This window comes from Pinus tabuliformis, chromosome 7 (assembly GCF_031772625.1).
Source record: "Pinus tabuliformis cultivar Carrire ecotype Pingquan chromosome 7, CPIR1, whole genome shotgun sequence".
NCBI classification, from domain to species: Eukaryota; Viridiplantae; Streptophyta; class Pinopsida; order Pinales; family Pinaceae; genus Pinus; species Pinus tabuliformis.
The window spans coordinates 139,329,276-139,347,759 of NC_142293.1; the positions used below are offsets into that span (position 1 = coordinate 139,329,276).

The 18,484-nt window shown below is 33.6% G+C and overlaps 2 protein-coding genes across 2 annotated transcripts in view; both read left to right on the plus strand.

Annotated features, from left to right (window-relative positions):
* LOC149246141 (cytochrome P450 709B1-like) overlaps positions 1 to 18,245 on the plus strand; it is a 78,997-nt gene extending 60,752 nt beyond the window's left edge. Inside the window, exons 5-7 of the mRNA XM_089457832.1 lie at positions 14,683 to 14,933; positions 15,162 to 15,552; positions 17,496 to 18,245. Of these exons, the coding sequence (XP_089313958.1) occupies positions 14,683 to 14,933; positions 15,162 to 15,552; positions 17,496 to 17,933 (1,080 nt within the window). The 3' untranslated portion in view covers positions 17,934 to 18,245. The remainder of the gene's footprint in view (positions 1 to 14,682; positions 14,934 to 15,161; positions 15,553 to 17,495) is intronic.
* LOC149246142 (cytochrome P450 709B2-like) lies at positions 13,061 to 14,675 on the plus strand. The gene is made up of 2 exons (XM_089457833.1): positions 13,061 to 13,727; positions 13,943 to 14,675. Exons 1-2 carry the CDS (start codon positions 13,445 to 13,447, stop codon positions 14,191 to 14,193), a joined length of 534 nt encoding a protein of 177 aa, XP_089313959.1. The 5' UTR covers positions 13,061 to 13,444; the 3' UTR covers positions 14,194 to 14,675.
* Positions 18,246 to 18,484: the final 239 nt, after the last annotated feature.

Below are 18,484 nucleotides of genomic sequence, written 5' to 3' on the forward strand. Positions count from 1 at the left end.
TATCTTTTTCTTTCTTTTGGTCCTTTGATTATTCTTTTAGGACTTCACCCTCTTTACATTTTTTATTTTATTTTTAATATGGGAAAATTTTTTGTAGAAAGCAAGAGTATGTACAATATTACAAGACTAATCATAGTCAATTCAAAATTATGAATCCTATTATTATAGGACCCTAACAGGTTCATAAACCACTATTGGTAAATTTCACTTTTATATTAGATAAATTCCTATTTTATCGGAAGAGCATCCATTCCTTGGTTATCGAAGATAAGGTGGCATTAGGGAATAAACATATATTTATTATTTAAAAAAAGTATGTGTCCTTCCAAATAGACACAACTCTCCATGAAGGGTCTTTGATAGATATAAATTCAAAAGGAATTGGTGGGAAAGGTGTATGAGTGAAAAATATCTTTCTATATAAAGAACAACATTTTAATAGGAGACACACATGAGTGAAGATTCAATATCTTTTATATAAAAAGAGAGTTGCAGAAAAAGAATATGTGTGTGTGTGTGTGAAGAAGTAGCAAGTAGATTTTTTGAAGGCAATGCAAATGTTTATCATTTTTGAAGAAGTTATATGCACTAAAGAAAAGTTGTAACTTGAAGGTTGGTGTTGGTCAAAAGAAAAGATTGGTGTCTCTTGCTAAGTTGGTTCTCAGTGGTGGGGATCGATTACTCAAGTAGGTCGATGCCTAGAAATATCTATATTAGCTAGTCGATGCCTATGAATATTTGTAATAATAGGTTGGTTCTTACAAATATTTGTAACATTAGGTTGGTGTTTAGAAAAAGTTATAAAGAAAAGGTTATTTGTGTGGTTTTTCTCACGAAAGGATTTCCATGTAAATCTTGTGTTTTGTAGTTGATAGGTTTTATGCATGATTGCATTATTGTAGTGATTGAATTTAAATAAATAAAACAATTTCTTATGTTTATTCACCCCCTCACTCCCGTGCTAATATAAGTGTGTTCTAAACAACAAGTATCTCTTTAAAAACAAGAAGGGGTTTGCAGAGACAACTTTGATACCATAAAAATATTTTAAAAAAATATTTTAGGAACTATAAACAACTACAAAACTAAAAAAAAAAATTCTACAAAAGATATAATGCACAAGATTTATTAAATCTGTCGTGTAGAAAATGTAAGAGGGTATCCCTATATATAGTAGTGGGAAAGGCTCAATGTATAGCAAACTTGTCACAACTAGGTAGATAGTGGCGCTTACATAAGCTTAGAACTAATACAAGTTCCATGCATTGAAAATTACCTGTGTTGGAAAGTAACTCTAACAGGAGAAACCATTCTATATTATCTTGAAGCGAGCCTACTACACATATGGTCTCTAATTGGGTTATGCTTGGTCTTCCTAAGATCATTCGATGTGTTATTGATCATGTTAATCTTTATGCAATCATCCAACATGATCTTCATTATATTGGATCACAAATGTGTCATAAAGTTACTTGGGTTCAATTCCTTAACGCATAAATTGATTAGGATAATCTTAATTCATATATTTATTTAGAGATTTAGTCATTCCAAAATGAAGCAGCACCACTTATGGCAAAGTTTTATGGTTGAAGTTTCTACCAACATAATAAAACTATAACTTCCACTAAATTTTTTTTATCATGCAAAATAATTAAAAAAAAACAAACAAATTTTTTCCAAGTTAACTTTAAGCCTATCTATTTTACTATATCATATAATAACATTTAATATAGACAAAATATATAATATAATTAACTAAAAGTATTACTTCAAAACTAAAACTATAAATTCATAGATTCACTCATGTTTAAATAAATAAATAAAATTAACCATGTGAAAATAAAAAATATTAATTTCAATAACTATTTTTAATTTGATTTATATATTTAATTTCATGTTTAAAATTTTAATTAAAAAATAATGATACTAATAAAATAATATATTTTAACATTTTTATAATTATTATCATACACGTTTTTATAATTATTATATCACTCTAATTCATTTATTAAAGTTTTCTCATTTTACTTTAATTTTGTTTAATCATTATTTTAAAAAATATTAATAAAAACTTAAACACAAATTATTTAAGAATATTTTTATGTTTAACAAAGATAAATTACATTAAATAATTTCTTACAACTTAATTATTGAGATTTATTTTAAATACAATATCATTTAAATTTATTTTAAATAATGTTTGAATATGAAATATTAAATTTGTCTTAAATATTTTTAATTTATTACCTTAAATACAATATTTTTATTTTTATAATAATGAATTTTTTAAAGTAATATAAAATTAATGTTTACAAGAATTTTCACCTATGGTTGTTTTTAGGATTTTATTATTATTGAATGTTATTTTTAAATTAATTTTATAAATTAATTAAAATTAAATTAATTAATATAATATTAATGGACATGTTGGATTAAATCCAATTTCACAATTAACACAAAAATAAATATAAATATATCATAAATTTAGATAATTTACATAATATGGGTTATATTTACACGAATTTGTATTATGTCGTAAGACATTCCTATGGGAAGAACTCCCCTAGGTTGCCACTTTGTACCCTTTCGCACCCTTCGATTGATTGTTAGATGATTGAAGGAATTTTGGCAATAAGATCCCACCACCGACAAGGGAAAATTGCTTAAAATATCAACCGCCTCAATCATGAACTGATTTCTAACTGCCACAATTGTGAGCCTGCAAAACCCATTTCAACTATTTTGGTTTCCTCGAAACTACTCGGAAAAAGTTTTATAGATGAAATTTGTTACATGTGAAGGGGATGGGAGATGTTAGAAGCAAGGTTTCATCATCCATTATTGACTCTACGTCACCATCATGTGTTAATAAATGCCATGGGTGCACTCCTTGTAACCCTGTGCAGTGAGCCACAGCTCCAAAAAGTGGAGAATCATATCCCGTGGTGTGGAAATGCAAATGCGGAAACCAAATATTTAACCCATCATATCTCCTCCTATTTGAGATCTCACAAAATTGTTCGACTGACCGTCGCCTTTACATAAATGAGAGACCATGGAATGTCTTCCTACTTAATAAATTTCTATGTTTGAACTAACGAGACTTGCCACTTCCTTTTGCAGAAAGAGATTTACTTGTTGTTAGCGTTAGATATATTTAAATTGATTCGTTCTCTTGTTGGCTATTTGCTCCTAGAAATTGAATGTCACAGAACATTGCTCTGTCAATAAACTTGTATATGTTGGTGATTTTGTCTATTGTGTTCAATAAGGACCATGTGTTTTAATGATTGCATTTTGTTGTTATGTTTCAAACTGTATGTCTTAGGAACTAAGTTGTGGTACATGTTTTCCATGCTTATTATACTAAATTGTAGTTTTCCCTTCCCATCCGTTAGCAGGAATGCAAAAGAATGATATTAAGATAATATTTTTATAAAGGAAATTATGTTGTAGATGGAGTTGACATTGAGCATTTAAGGTTATTTCAGTAGGTTTTTAGTTTATAGTTATAGTAATGATTAGGTGACCATCATAGTTTACATGATAATCCAAATATCGAGTGAGTAAAACTTGTGAGAAATGACTATGTTTGTTAAATGGCTAAATATTCATTAGCACATCTAAGTGGTTAACCAATATTGCATTACAAAATCTTAGTGAAAAAACTATTTGGATGGATCTACATCTTGGAAATGGTGATAGTTTAGTGATATTTTGAAACCTTATGGACTCCAAAGTTGTATATGTGGGTTTTCTCCAACAATCCTTTTATAAGGGCCAAAGTCCACTTTTCAGAGGCACTCAAGGCTGATTTGCACTTCTTTGAGAGGAGAGAAGATTCTTCATGTTTTGTTATAAGAGCCATTATTTAGATTAGGATTTCAATTATTATAATACAGGTATGTCGTAAGCAACACTTAACGACTTGAAAATCCAAATTTGGAATCACAAAGGAAGCTTGACAATGGGTTTTAGTAAGATTGGTCAAAATTGGTCAAAACAATGAAAAAACTGATTTTATGACCCATGGAGTTCATCTTAAAAAAAAAGGACCTACATGGATTGGTATGAATTCATGATATCTCTATGTCAACTATTGGTAGAATTGGAGGCAATTGTCCTTCAAATCTGGTGCCATGAAATGTCAATTTTCCTTGGATAAATTTTCTTATCTTCTTAAAAGGTGGTATCTGTTTTGTTCCATTAAAGTGGTCCAAAATTGAACTTGAAAGATGGTATTTTTGGGTCTTATGAATTTCAAAGTATCGTTCTATGTTTGACGTTATGATTTTCCATGATCTTTTGCAATTCAACATCCTCCAATTGTAGGAGAGCATATGATCCCCAATAATGAACAGAAATGGATTCCATCTCTTGGCATGGCCCTGTTTTCTTTAAGGGGAAGCATAAATAAGTATGATTAAGGTTTATCTGCACTTGTCTTCATGGTGGAATGTGAAATGTTGTTAGGTTCGTTGCATTCTATATATGGATGTTGTGGAGCAGTAATATGTGTTAATCATTTTTCTAATAAAATTTAGTGACTGCGATTGATTTCTTCACATTCGTTTACTATGTGAAGTATTAAAAAAAAAACCTAGAAAGGCTATTTTCAATACACAGATCTTCTTTTTGCAAACATCAAAATAATTTCTCCTTATTCCATGATTGAATTTCTAAGCTTATATCAATGTCTTGGTTTCAGTAGAAAATCACTTTTTCATGAGATGTGAGGTTGTGTCAGAGTATCTTGAAAAGCTAATCTCATCTATAAGTTTTACATTGAAATGTTCTCGAAGCATACTTCATTATTCCTTAATTTACCCATTATCAATCTTCTTAATAGGCATGATTATGTGTTGCAATGAATGCTTTCATATTGGTTTTGAAATAACGAACTTGTCGTCGCCTTATGCAGAAATGAGAGACCATGGAATGTCTTTCTACTTAATAAATTTCTACGTTTGAAATAATGGACTTGTCACCACTAATTGCAGAAATGAGAGACCATAGAATGTCTTAATACTTAATAAATTTCTATGTTTGAATAACGAAATTACCACTGCCTTTTGCATAAATGAGAGACCATGGAATGTCTTTCTACTTAATAAATTTATATGTTTGAAATAACAGAATTACCGTCGTCTTTTGTATCATTAATGAATTACGCTGAACTTTGAAGACTAATGGTTCCACTAGTTTTTTCTTAACTGTTTTGTTAGTTTATACCTCCATCTATTAACGAAAATAACCATACGTTACATGCTTAAATAAGGAGTTATATAATAGAAGCATTATTTTGATTAATTTCATTCAACATTCGAAAAATACATTTTTCCCTTCTTGTCTACACTTTGTAGTTCATTTTGATTTTAATTATTCTAAAGCCAATGAAAAGGACTATAGGGAATTCAATGCATCTATTTTAAACATGTCTTTTACCAATTATGTCTTCATCTGCAAACAACTTAATCCTTGAATAATTTTCCCCTCCTTTCAAATCCCAACCTGTTTTGTCTTCTTAATGTCAAATGTTGTTAAGGAAAACAATGAAAAACAACCCAAATATTATTTTGTAAGGAGTTACCAAGTCTTTGGGTTGAATAATTATGATTCTTAGCAAGATGTAAGCATTTTGGCGGGGCCTAGCTCCTAAAAGATGAAGGGGTCTACTGAAAGTTGACAAGATAGGAACCAAATGGCACACTCACCTCAAGCTATGTTTTTTTAGCTTTATACATTAAACAAATTTAATTGTATTCATGTTGAAGTAGTTGCAACGGTTAAAAGTAAAATAGTTATGTCATTTGAAGTCGTAGAGAATAAATATTTACTCCTCAAACTTGGCACCTAATCCAAAGGAAGTATTTTCTTTGCGGCGAGTTCACTTGGGGAGGGATATAAGAATGGATAAAACTTATCTACAAGAACAAGCCTTGGGCCTTGTAGTCACTAAATGAAAAAACGTATTATTAAACCAAATGCCCCATTGCACTTCGCAAGACCTGAGTCTTCGAGTTACTAGTTTGAAAACCTTATTCTAACACCAAATGCTCTATTGCACTTCTTTTGAAGATGTGCAAATATTTGTAAAGTTGCCAAAACAAAATTAATTTAAATTTTAAAAAGAAGAGGGTTTGTAAGAAAGTGAGATTTCAACTGTTTTTTCTTTATGCACTAAATTTCTCCTCTACTTAATGGGTATTTGTAATCCAAAATAATGTTATTGTAGGCAGGTGTCTAGTAAACCCATGTCGAGAAAAATGTTGTTCTCAATGATTGAAGTTTGATATTTGTAGCCTTGAGATGGATAAGCCTATTATTAGCAAGTCATCCTCCATTTTCACATTGATTAATGTATGTTGAATAGTTAGTTACAAAGATGAAATCATACATCAAATAAAAAAATGCTATCAAAAGGCAAGAAACTCAACTCCAGATTTTGATTGATTTGAGAAGTGTTGTGCCTAGCAGTACCATTGATGGCAGAAACAAATTCATACCATTATAATTGATCACTCTGCATGTGTTATAATATCTTTCATATTAACTTATTGAAGCAAGATATCTACAACTGATATCTTATTAACAAAAATGTTTGCAAAGTTTCTTCACAAGATAATAGATGATCCCTAGGTGGAGAGAGAAATGGAGAAGCAAATTGGGTGCATGGAAAGATTTCTCTAGTTCTTTGATAGAAACCAAATTCTTATTGGCTAACGGTTCTATGGACCAAAAAGACTTGTTACAACTCGATCATCGTTTAGTAGCCCTAGACTTGACACTAGTGCAAATACCAATTATGTTCAAAATGTGGTATCACTGTGCACATATTTTATAAAAAAATTGTGTGTTTTTTTGTGCTTAAAGAGTTGCATATCTTTAGATTTTGTTTGATAAATACTAAAACACTAATTATATGTATCTCATTAGCTAGCTTAGAGGTAAGGTACTTTAGAACCTTTTCTTTATCCCCATCAATGAAAATTCCTTGCTTATGCTATTGAAAAAAACCAATTATGAAACCAATCTATTAATGTATCATAAACTCCCACAAATGGACTTGTTTTGAGTTGATTCATTCATTAGTCTAGAGTGAGAATCATATTGCATGCTTGAAGTCCTTAAATATTTTGAATGAAATTTGAATTCTAGGGCTTTTCTCAACATTTCAGTTTAATATCTTATTGTGTGTCTAAGTGAACAAGTGGGTTCTATCATTTATGTTAAAATCAACTTACAAAATGCCTACTAGGAAGTCAATTTAAAGATTCGCTAACATACAACATGCAATATGAATATCCTCATTATAGGATAAATGATATGGATGCTAATTGAAGTCCTTTTTCATTGTCCAAACTACAGATGAGCCATGATATTCAGGGACCCTCATTTGATTCCTCTAGCTATTCAAATGCATCTTCTATGGAGTACAATGAGAAAATTCGACAACATGTTCCTTCCAAATAACATATGACGTCTTAGATTCCTGGAATAGCTTGAACGACTTTCCAATCCAAAGCAAGTGAGAATTCGATGATGCATTCCACCAAGAAAAAATATGCTAAATTGTCACAAGCTTGCGAAACTTCTAGGGGTGTGATTTCTTCAAGAGAACGACCAAGGTTCTCTCTTGATTCATCAAGGCATTCACTTGATATCAAAGATGTAGAAATTTAAAAGATGGAGATAGGAATGTAGTACTTGTTTTAATTATTGGAGCATTTGGATATAATTTCAAGTGTACCACAAAGAGGGAGCTCCTTGCGATTGTTTAGCCTCATTTTCTTACTTCAGATAATCTTAGTGTGACTATAAAAGTTAAGAGACAAAATTAATTTAATAGTGTAGGGACAGGTATGGAAACACCATAATTAACATGGCATCCATGGTGGACATTAATAATCTTTATCCTAACAATTTAAGAGAATGTAAAGGGGATTAATAATAATGATTGAAGTGTTATTGTTTATTACATATTTTATTAATGATGGGTGGAACTCTATCTTGAATGTAAAACCCAATTTTGTTCTTAATATGAGTTCCATATTATGTTATCGACTTACGACGTTTCCTTTGCAACATCTGGTGCAATTGCTAGTTATGTTATTTACAAATTTATGGGTCATTTTAACATCAAGTTTATCTTGACTACCTTAACAATTCCCCCTTGAATTCATGGGTTTTCTAGAAACCATTTCTTGTATATGATTTATCAATCATTTCATATCTTGAGATATCCCCTCTCAGGCTACCATATGAGTACACCTGTCACCCTCAACACCTATTCAAGTGGTTCATTTCACAACTTGATTGTACATAACTAGGTGTAACATACAACATGTATCCCTAAATAAAAGGACTCACAACCACCTCGGGGAGTAGTTAGTGCTTATGGCTAAGCTTTACAACTTGGACCAAACAAGTGTTCACTGTTGTAACTCTCCATAAAAAATTAACCGTTTTAGCGTACTTTGACGCCATTAACATCGTCTATATTCTTTCATACCTATAACAAAATAACCTTTCTCTCACTACTTATACTTTTGAACACCTTTTATTATACCTCTTTTGTGTTATTCTCACCTTCAGTTAACCTTCCAACATTTGGAAAAAATTATACTTAAAAAATCCATCCATGCAATATATATTGATTCAACTCTCAAATATGATATATAAATATGGCACTTTCCAGGAAACTTGTGGGGCTCTGGAGTGCGAGACACCACAGAGGCTAGGGTTTCCGCCGTCGTCACCACAGAGCTTCCGCCATCCACGACTCACAGGCTAAGGACTAGCTAGGTTGCAGTGCGGGTGCGGGAAATATTTTGGTTCTGGTCTTTAGTTTTTTACTCTGCGCAGGGGCGAGGTGGCTGCCCTTGCCGCCTCTGCCCCCGGTCTCGCCTCTGCTCTGGTTGGTGCTTTAACTTTGCAGCAGCAGTTGGTGTTGTTTTGGTCGCTCGCGGGCTTTACCATTTGGAGCGTTGAGGGAACAGGGGTGTGGAGGTTCTGCAGGCTGCTGTGGATGTTTGGGGTAGTTGTTCTACCTCTGGTTTCGTCTGCTTATGGAGGAGAGTTTTGAGGGGGCGAGGAAGGAGTGGCTACCCTGGCTGCTCTCTTCCTCATTTCGTGCCTCTCCTTCTTGTCTGGGCAGCTTGATCTAGAGCCTACTGTTTCTCTTTTTCCCTCCACAAGAGCTTTTAATCGCATATGGTACAGTGGTGCCAGATCTGGGTGCTACACCTCTGCTCCTTTTTGCTGGTTTTTTGTATTTGGTTTGGGTATCCTCTTCAGGTCTGTATTTTGGGGCACAATATTGGCCATTTGGGGTTAATTTTTTGGGCACTGTTGATGCAGATTTGCTGGGGTTTACATACTCTTTTGTTTGCTGCCCTGACTGAGGGCTTTTCTGGATACTTCATTTGGAGTATTATTTTGTAAGTGGCTATGCCCACATTTCTGCATATGCTTCAAGCATCTACGATATGTAATCTTCTGATTAATGAAAATTACAAATTTTCTCCACGGGAAAAAAAATGATATATAATCATATTATCCATAATTTGAAATACCAAAACCATTCTTTAAACTTACCAACACTAATATCATTTATTAATAAATATTTTTTCCTGGCATACAAGTTAAAGATAATGGGAAACAATAATGGGAAACAATGAGAAACATAATGAATGAATGCATGAAAACCAAGCGTAAATTAAATAGCAGATATGAAGTCGGTCTGCTTTGAGATAATATTGAATATTTGACCGAGACCAATTAATTGGGAACATAACATCTGGTTGGGTGAAAGGAATGATAATTCCTTCTTGGGCAGTGGACCAAAGTGATCGCCAAGGTGAAGATAAGTTTGTTAGGCGCATCTAAATGTTGCAAAGTGACGAGATTCTTGTAGGAGCGATGTCAACATTCTCGATTTCTTAGGGTTATCTTAGATATAATTATGAAACAGCATAGATTTATTTTAAATATAGATATATAGGGATTTATTTAAATATGGATTTAACATGAGTCTAAAAAGATTTAATTTTTTATTTATAAATTTATATATAAAGAAATATTATTTAAATGTTTTGTATAGTTATTTTATTTTTAAATTTAATATATATATGTATGTATTTTGGTTAAAACCAATAAAAATTTAATTTTGATGATAGATTGCTTGCACATTATACTAAAGAGTTGTATTTTTGGAAGTTTTTCTGGTGGGTTTTTCCAGTTTAACTTCTCTAAAATCTGGCATGAATTTATTGAAATCACAAGCTTGACAGGTAACCCGTCCAAACGAAGTGCTCTAGGGGTTTTTCAAGGTGAAGTATCCATACATGCAACTAAAAAACCAATTTGAATAACACAAATCAACATTTCACATCACTTTTTTCCACCAGATTCGACCACTGCGGAAATCCAAAAAATCACAAAAAAAAAACAACTCCTTATACTAAACTGTAAAATGAACCTCTAAACTCAATAAAAATTATAATCTAATTTCCAAATAATTATATCTATGAATTATTAGAGTTTAGTGTGTGGATTGTAATTTAGGGTTTAGGTGGAACTGTCACAATTTGCACATATTAGCTGTAACAATATCAACCTATACCTACCTCGAGCAAATACACATAATGCTAACAGAGAGCAAGTTACACTTGGCATTTCAACATATTTTTGAAAGAACGTTCGCATACCATGAAGGCCAGGTGTAACCATGAGACCATATAACCCCAAAACATGGTAAAGCAGTCAACAGCATCGGGGATTGTGTGGAGAATGTGAGTGAAGCAACAAATGCTTTATATTGAGTAGAGTCAATAACGGAAGGTAAAGATTCCAGTAGCTTTTTTGACACAGGACTTTGACTAATTATTCCAATGGGCGAGGCTCCTATCGCATTCTTTCATTTGGCTCTCAGTAGAATCGTATCCCCCAAGAAGTCGGCGGCAGATGCAGCAATTCGGAAACGGAGCGAAGGTCAAATCACGCGGATTTCGAATCCTTTGAAGCAGCTCTGCAAATCCTAACACGATAAGGTAAGGTAATCCAATCTTCTCCCCCTCACAGGTAAAAATGACATTCCTTTCTAACATGAGTTTCTTGCTTGGGTGGATCGGTTGGAGCTTCGTAACAGGCCTACTTCTGATTCTCACTGAATTAAAAAGAAAGCGGTAAAAAGCGATGCGGCTGATTTGATAAATGATGACTTGGATGGTTTGGGCAGGCATTTCATGATCATGAAGCTTTTGAAATTGACCTGCTATTTAGGCGATTTAATATTCTGAATTATTTTTCTGAAATTCATTGTATACTTACGCCCGCGCTTGTACCCACCCTGGGTAACAGCTTCGCCGCTCAGAGGTAGCTTTCTTTATCCAAATCTTGGGACTCGCTGAACTTTCTGAAACACCGCCTATATTATAGCAGGCCAATTAAATAGAATGATGACGGAATTGAAAAGACATGGCACATTTTTCGGTCGGAAAGCTCGAAGAAAGACTCGAACTGACGACATCATGGATGTCCTGCTGGTAAAAAAATTAACATCTTGAAATAAACAAACTTAATTATTGTTTAATGATTAGATGAGAAATAAAATGTAAAAATGAAATACATGTCAGGAAAAATATTAAAAAAAATAAGTAACTTATTTAATAAAATAACTCAAAATTTTCGTCCAATTATACTACAGAAAAGATCGCATAATACACGAGTAGATAACATCGTTTCAAAGAACGGCAGATTGTAGCATCAAAAATATTTAGGGTCTCTGAAAGGCCGAGATGCACTGTGCACATGTTACTTCAGTTGCGACCACGTCGACGTTATCGCGACATATCCACGTTAGAGCTTCGACACGTGTAGCTGCGCTGTCGTATTCGTCTGTTATCTCCTTTTACGTATAATTGTACGCTTCGGAATGTACGGACCGTACAATCTAGCCCTCAATGTGTTAAAGAAATTGAATAGTTTTCTGATAAATTCTCGGAGTCTAAACGTTTGAAGTTTCTTTTTTCCTTTTTTTACCATGTGAATGCTTGTGATAATATATTTTTTGGTTTTTTAATTTGGTAAGGTTTGTTATAATATAATTTTCGTTGAGTTAGTAATTTCAATAAGATTCGGGAATTTTTTAATAAAAATGAAATAGTAATTTTAATAATACTGCGAAGATTTTTAATAAAATGAGATAGCAATATAATATAAGATTTTAATAATAAAAAATTTGGAAATAATCACGTCAAGAAATATTTGTTTGACTATGAACTATACTGGTTAGTTTCAAAAGTCTAGACAAATGTTTCTTGATGTTATTATTTCCGAAAAAAAATCTTAGAATATTAAGAATTTTTAATAATATTAGGGAAATTTTTAATAAAATGATATCAAAATATATTTTAAAAAGTCAAAACTTCAAAAGTTCAAAATGTCCACATGTTTTCTTGAAAATTATTCATTTAATACACTTCACAAATGAATTGAGTTGAAAAATCACATTAATATTATCAGACATATACAAGTAATTATCTATACAAATAATTGTCAAGCAACTGTTTATATAAATTTATTATGTGTAGAAAATTAAATATATTTAAAATATATATTATTTCATATGATTAATGATTGATAGTGCACTTTCTTCTTAAATATGAATAGAAAACTAAGTTAGCAACTGTTTACCTAAATTTATTATGTGTAGAAAATTAAATAAATTAAAAAAAATATATTATTTCACATGATTAATGATTGATAGTGCACTTTCTTTTTAAATATGAATAAAAAACTAAATTATCAATCCTTTAATCATTATTAATATACGTTTTTGGAAACCATACTATCTACTATCTAATCATTACCAATATACCATCTTCTTATTCTAATCATTACCATTATAGCTTTATTGACCTTAAATTAGCACATCATCATATGACAGCATATTTGGCTAATGGCCTCAAAATCGCTCTGATATGATCGTGAGATAAGCTAGGTAATAGATATGGTAATTGACATGTTTTGTTTTGCGATAAGGTTGGTGTTCTATGGATAACTCTTTTTTTTTTTTTGGAAGTCTGGCCTTCTCGGAGAACCACTTGGAGTTACCACCATGGGTGAAATTGTTCCTGTTGTTGTCGACTGCAACTGTAACCATTTGTTATTGGCAGCCAGTCACTTTTATGTACTCTATTAGCGACTAGTGTAGCTCTACCATTCGATGTCTCGTGAAGTTGGGTGAAAACCAGAGTATAAGTTGCGAGTGTGGAAAATTACAGTTTGAGAGCGAGGTGCAGTTTCAGATCCCAGGTGCACCTATAGATTTAACTTTTATCGGCTCATTTCTGTGAAAGCTTCATTCACAGAGAATTATAGGAGAATGAGAGTGAACTAGGCTGGTAACAGTATAGTGTAGTGTGAGGTTTTGAGGATAAATATGGAGATTAGATGCAGTGTGGAGGTACTGGCTGCCATTTTAGTTGTTTTGGTTGGGAGCATAGTTGTCAAGCTCTTTAGAGACCGGATATGGAAGCCTTATTCATTCCACAAGGCATATACAGGCCAAGGGCTAAGAGGTCCAGCTTACGAGATACTCGTCGGATGCATGCCAGAGTACAGAGAGCTTCTCCAGGAAGCTCATGCACAGCCTATGCAGAAGATTTCTCATGACATTGTTCCTAGAATCCTGCCCCACTATCATAAGTGGTGTCAGATATATGGTTCTCTCTATCATTTCTTCTCTTTAACTTGAAGGCTTGTTTTACTTTCTTATGTTGCTCTTGAAGTCACTAGCCTGCTAAGCCTTCTGGACTTTAGAACATGTGCTTTCTGTTAGTTGTTTGGACTTTGCAAGAGTGTCAAGGTTGATACAGCGATTGTTACAGAATTGAAAATAAATGTCTGATTAGTCTTTGTGTAATTTGTTTGTGTTCAGGAGAGACCTTTTTCTACTGGTATGGAATCCAATCAAGGCTGTACGTTGCAGAACCAGAGATAATCAAGGAAGTTTTATCAAATAAGTTTGGTCAATATGAAAAGCAGACCCCAAAGCCTCTTGTAATGGCTCTGCTCGGTCGGGGACTAGTTTTTGTAAATGGGTTGAGATGGGTTAAGCACAGAAGGATTGTGAGCCCAGCTTTCAATATTCATAAACTAAAGGTGGATTATCACAATGTCCTAGAATGACTACATAATAGGATATGATAATGGATGAACCAGAACAAGTATAGTTCTGAATTGAAAATATTGATAGTTTACAAACCATTGTCAGCTTATAGGTCCAGGACTATCGAACATAGCCCCAAAACGCTTCCTTATTCAATGTTTAAACCAAGTAACTATTAATAAGTTTATAATGTGAACCTATCAGGCTGGTGCAGGGCCCAAGCCACAAGTGAAACGGTAGGTGTGGAGTTAAGCAATTTAAAGGAAAAGATTTATCAAATTCACCAACGCTGAAAATGAGTTATCAATTGTAGCAAATTATATATGTGGGCATGCTATCTCTTATTTTCAAGAGTGTGTTTCTCTGGCATGTCAAATATATTTTTAACTTGTGAATTTATCTAATGATAAACAAGGATTTACTATAACTTAACTATATTTTAGGGAGGTCCTGTGAGTTGTATTTTAAAGTATGCTATTGAGATTGGTTATCTACTGTTCCAATGACAGACATTGGTTAAGACGATGGCTTCTTGCACTTCATCCATGCTGGAGAATTGGCAAGAAATGGTGGCTCAGATTGACTGTCATGGCAAAAAAATTAATGTTCATACTGAGTTTAGAGCATTAACAGCAGACATCATATCCCGTACTGCATTCGGTAGTAGTAACAATGAAGGCAGAGAAGTATTTCAATTGCAGAGAGAATTACAAGAAATGGCTGCCGAAGCCGAACGATCTTTCTTCATCCCTGGAAGCCAGTAATTACAATATACTTATCCTTTAATTATATGGTTTTGCAAGTTCTTTGATACTTTGTACTTTTGTTTTCTTTTAACGTCCTTTTGGACCTGTTCTTCTATCTCATCCATGAGGGTCTACTTAGTGCTCTGCATAACTCATAAAGCATTTACTGTGACACAAACATAATGCTTCAGGTTACACATAATCGACGATTGTGGACTTAAATTATTCTGGGTCTTTTGCAGATATATTCCTACAAGCAGGAACAGGAAAGCTTGGAAGATTGATAAGAGAATTAAAGGAACCCTAAATTCTATAATTCAAAGTAGGTTGCAACCCAGCAAAACAGGAAGACCTCATGTTAGCTACGGTAATGACCTGCTTGGAGTCATGATGACTGCCAACAAGAAAGAACTGTGTGGCAATCAAAAAAATCTAAGCATGACTATTGATGAAATCATGGATGAATGTAAGACATTTTTCTTTGCTGGCCATGAGACAACTTCCAATATGTTAACCTGGGCAATCCTCTTGCTTGCTATATACCCGGAATGGCAGGCAGTATTAAGGAAAGAAGTTTTCAGTATTTGTGACACAGATATACCAGATGCAGACATGCTTAGCAGGATGAAATCGGTATGTATTCAATGAATTTCCTCAGTTTTTTAATGAATCTTCTTTTTAGTTTTCATGAATGGCTGCAAACAGACTAGGCATCGATGGTGTTATTGTTTGTCCATCCAAATAAATCAAGACGGTTAAGCAGAATTTTCAATTTCATTTCATATATATTGGGTTTTTTTTTTTGGTTAATAAACAAACTTCAGCCTTATTGTTATTGAGAAAATTCTTATTATATTTCATTAATACTCAATGTAAATTGTATATCTTGAAACCAAAGGGTAGGGACACAATTTCTCTCTCCCTTCATAAACAAGGAGACTTTAGAGCTGCTTGGGTTATGCGCTCAATGGTATCTACATCTTTCCTTAAAAGAGTCCTCCTCGTTTATAGCGAGCTTTAATCTAAGAGCTAAAACTTCTCCCAAAGTTGATTGGATACTTCATGAAAGGTTTCTGGACGCCATCATCTCCATAAAAAAAAATATACCCTTCAGTTGTATCAAGTCCCACACACCCCCTGACTGCCTGACTGCCTTTCAGATCATGAAAATGGACCCGAAGAGAAACGCCCCTTCCTTCAAGAAAAGAAACGAGGAAAATAATGTTTACAGCGACAAATTTACAGAATTTTTCTATTATACTTGGAACATGATTATCCAAAGTTCTTGTTATGAGTGAGACAGAGCAAAGTTTACTAACCGCAGAACAGGAAACTTGTTTCTGCAGTTGACACGGATCCTAAAATCACTTTTCACATGGCAGCTACTAACTTGAAAGTCATATACAATGTACCTACTATGAGGCTAGATCATTAAGGTTGTTCCGTTCCATAGTTCTAACTTAATTCATTATGACATTTCCTTGATTGACCCATATTTCCTCTGTATATACCATTTAGTAATCCTACTAGTTGTCAGTTGAGCAGGCACTGTGGTTCACTCCAGGTGGATTCCCACAAGAATTTTGATATAGATCTTCTCACTTGTTCTTGTCTTGAACCATTCAATCCCTCGTTCCCCAGGATGGATGTATCAGTTTGAAGTTGTAGATGCTAACTGCAATTTTGTTGCAATATTTGAAATATGGCCCACAGACCCATTGTAGAGTATAGTTTAATTTAATCTCAAATTCAAAAATCAATCATATATTAATTGTCCAATTTCGGCAAGGATTATTCTGTGCTGATATATGTCAAATGGTCAAGCATCCCTATAAGATCAAAACATAAAAAACACATTTATAGTGTTCTTGGTACCTCTACGTGCTATTACAACAGTATCAAGTAGTGAGTAGAGTAGTGAGTAGGTGCCAACTGGTGCGATTACAACGGATCCACTAGCTGGGTCGGTGTTACTCATCTCTCTCCTTAGTCTGACTCTGCTAAGGAAACTGAGATGAGACAGCTCTTGTGAATCCAACTAGACCCTGAGACGTACTCAAGTTTGACTAGGTCATGTAACTCGGTAGCTTAACTAGAAAAGATGGCAAAAATAAAGAAAAAGCATTGTTTTGCTCTGTTTCCCCAATTTAGAGCAGAGAATTAGCAGACCTGTCAACTGTCTAAGACCCATGGCGTTTTGTAGTATGCAGATTATCAGTGAAAATTAATGTATTTTTGTTTTCTTAATCTCTCAAGTCAACTTCAAAAATTTACCAAGTTCAAGTCAATTTTTACCCTTTGGCCTCAGTGATTTTCCAAGTGAGTTTGGTTACTTTGATTCCAACAGCACCAAGTAGGTGTGATTACAACAGTATCTATTAGCCCTTTACATGATAGTAGCACCGACGCATCATTATACCCTCAAGTTAGAAGGGTTGGTCCTGTTCAACCCAATAGGGTTTTAATCAACCTGGTGAAGCCCTGAATAACCCTGAAGCTATCTTATCGTGCAATCTATTGATTGTCTGTAATTTAATTTACATTGATTAATGTTTTCTTTTTTTATTGGCTGGCAGATGACTATGGTGTTGAATGAAACTCTAAGACTATATCCACCTGCCACGTTGATGATAAGAAAAACATACAAAGACCTCAAGCTCGGCCGGTTTATGATTCCGAAAGGTGCAGCCTTGAGCTTCCCAATTTTGGCAGTGCACCACGATGAGAAGTTCTGGGGTCCAGATGCAAAAATGTTTAAACCAGAGAGATTTGCGGAGGGTGCTTCAAAGGCAGCCATTCACCCAAATGCCTTCTTTCCATTCTCCTTGGGCCCAAGAGCATGTGTTGGCCAGACCTTTGCCATGTTGGAGGCAAAGAGTGTTATAGCCATGATTTTACAGAGATTGTCATTCAGCGTCTCTCCTGCTTACCAGCATGCTCCCATTGCTGTGCTTACTCTACAACCTCAGCATGGCATGCAGATCATATTCAAAAGTATTGAAGTAGAAACATAATGATTCAAAAGTATTGAAGTAGAAACATAATGATTCTTTGATATTGTATTACTAGTTCAATGTTCATATGGCAGACTAGGCTTCCAAGGGACATTTCATAACTCCCTGAAATCAAATACAATGTTCATGTAGTAAACTAGGCTTCCAAGGGATAATTCACAACTCCCTGAAGCCAAAGGCTAATATGAAGGGCATGTAATTGATTTTTTAACACAAGTTCATGTTTATGTTTTCTGAAATTCAAACTTCATAAATCATAGTGAGATATCTATAACCCTTTGTAAAGGATTTGTGGAATGTAATTTCAAACTTACTAAATCATAGTGGTGCAATCCTTTGTAATGGATTTGTGGAATGTAATTCTCTATTGAAAATATGTTCCTGCTTTCCTAAATCACGATGGAATTTCTCAAAATCCTTTGTTGAGGACTTGGGTCTACATCGACATTTGGCATTTTTGTTTTTGGTTTACTTTTTTCAAAAGGATTCCACTCATTTTTGACCTGATGAGGGTTACATTGTAATATTACTCTAACGTAACGTATGACAAA

Excerpts from the sequence above, each read along its gene's own strand:
- LOC149246142 (XM_089457833.1), top strand. The coding sequence starts at position 13,445 with ATGGAGATTAGATGCAGTGTGGAGGTACTGGCTGCCATTTTAGTTGTT. Across the intron at positions 13,728-13,942 it reads TAAGTGGTGTCAGATATATG|GAGAGACCTTTTTCTACTGG; the intron begins GTTCTCTCTATC and ends GTTTGTGTTCAG.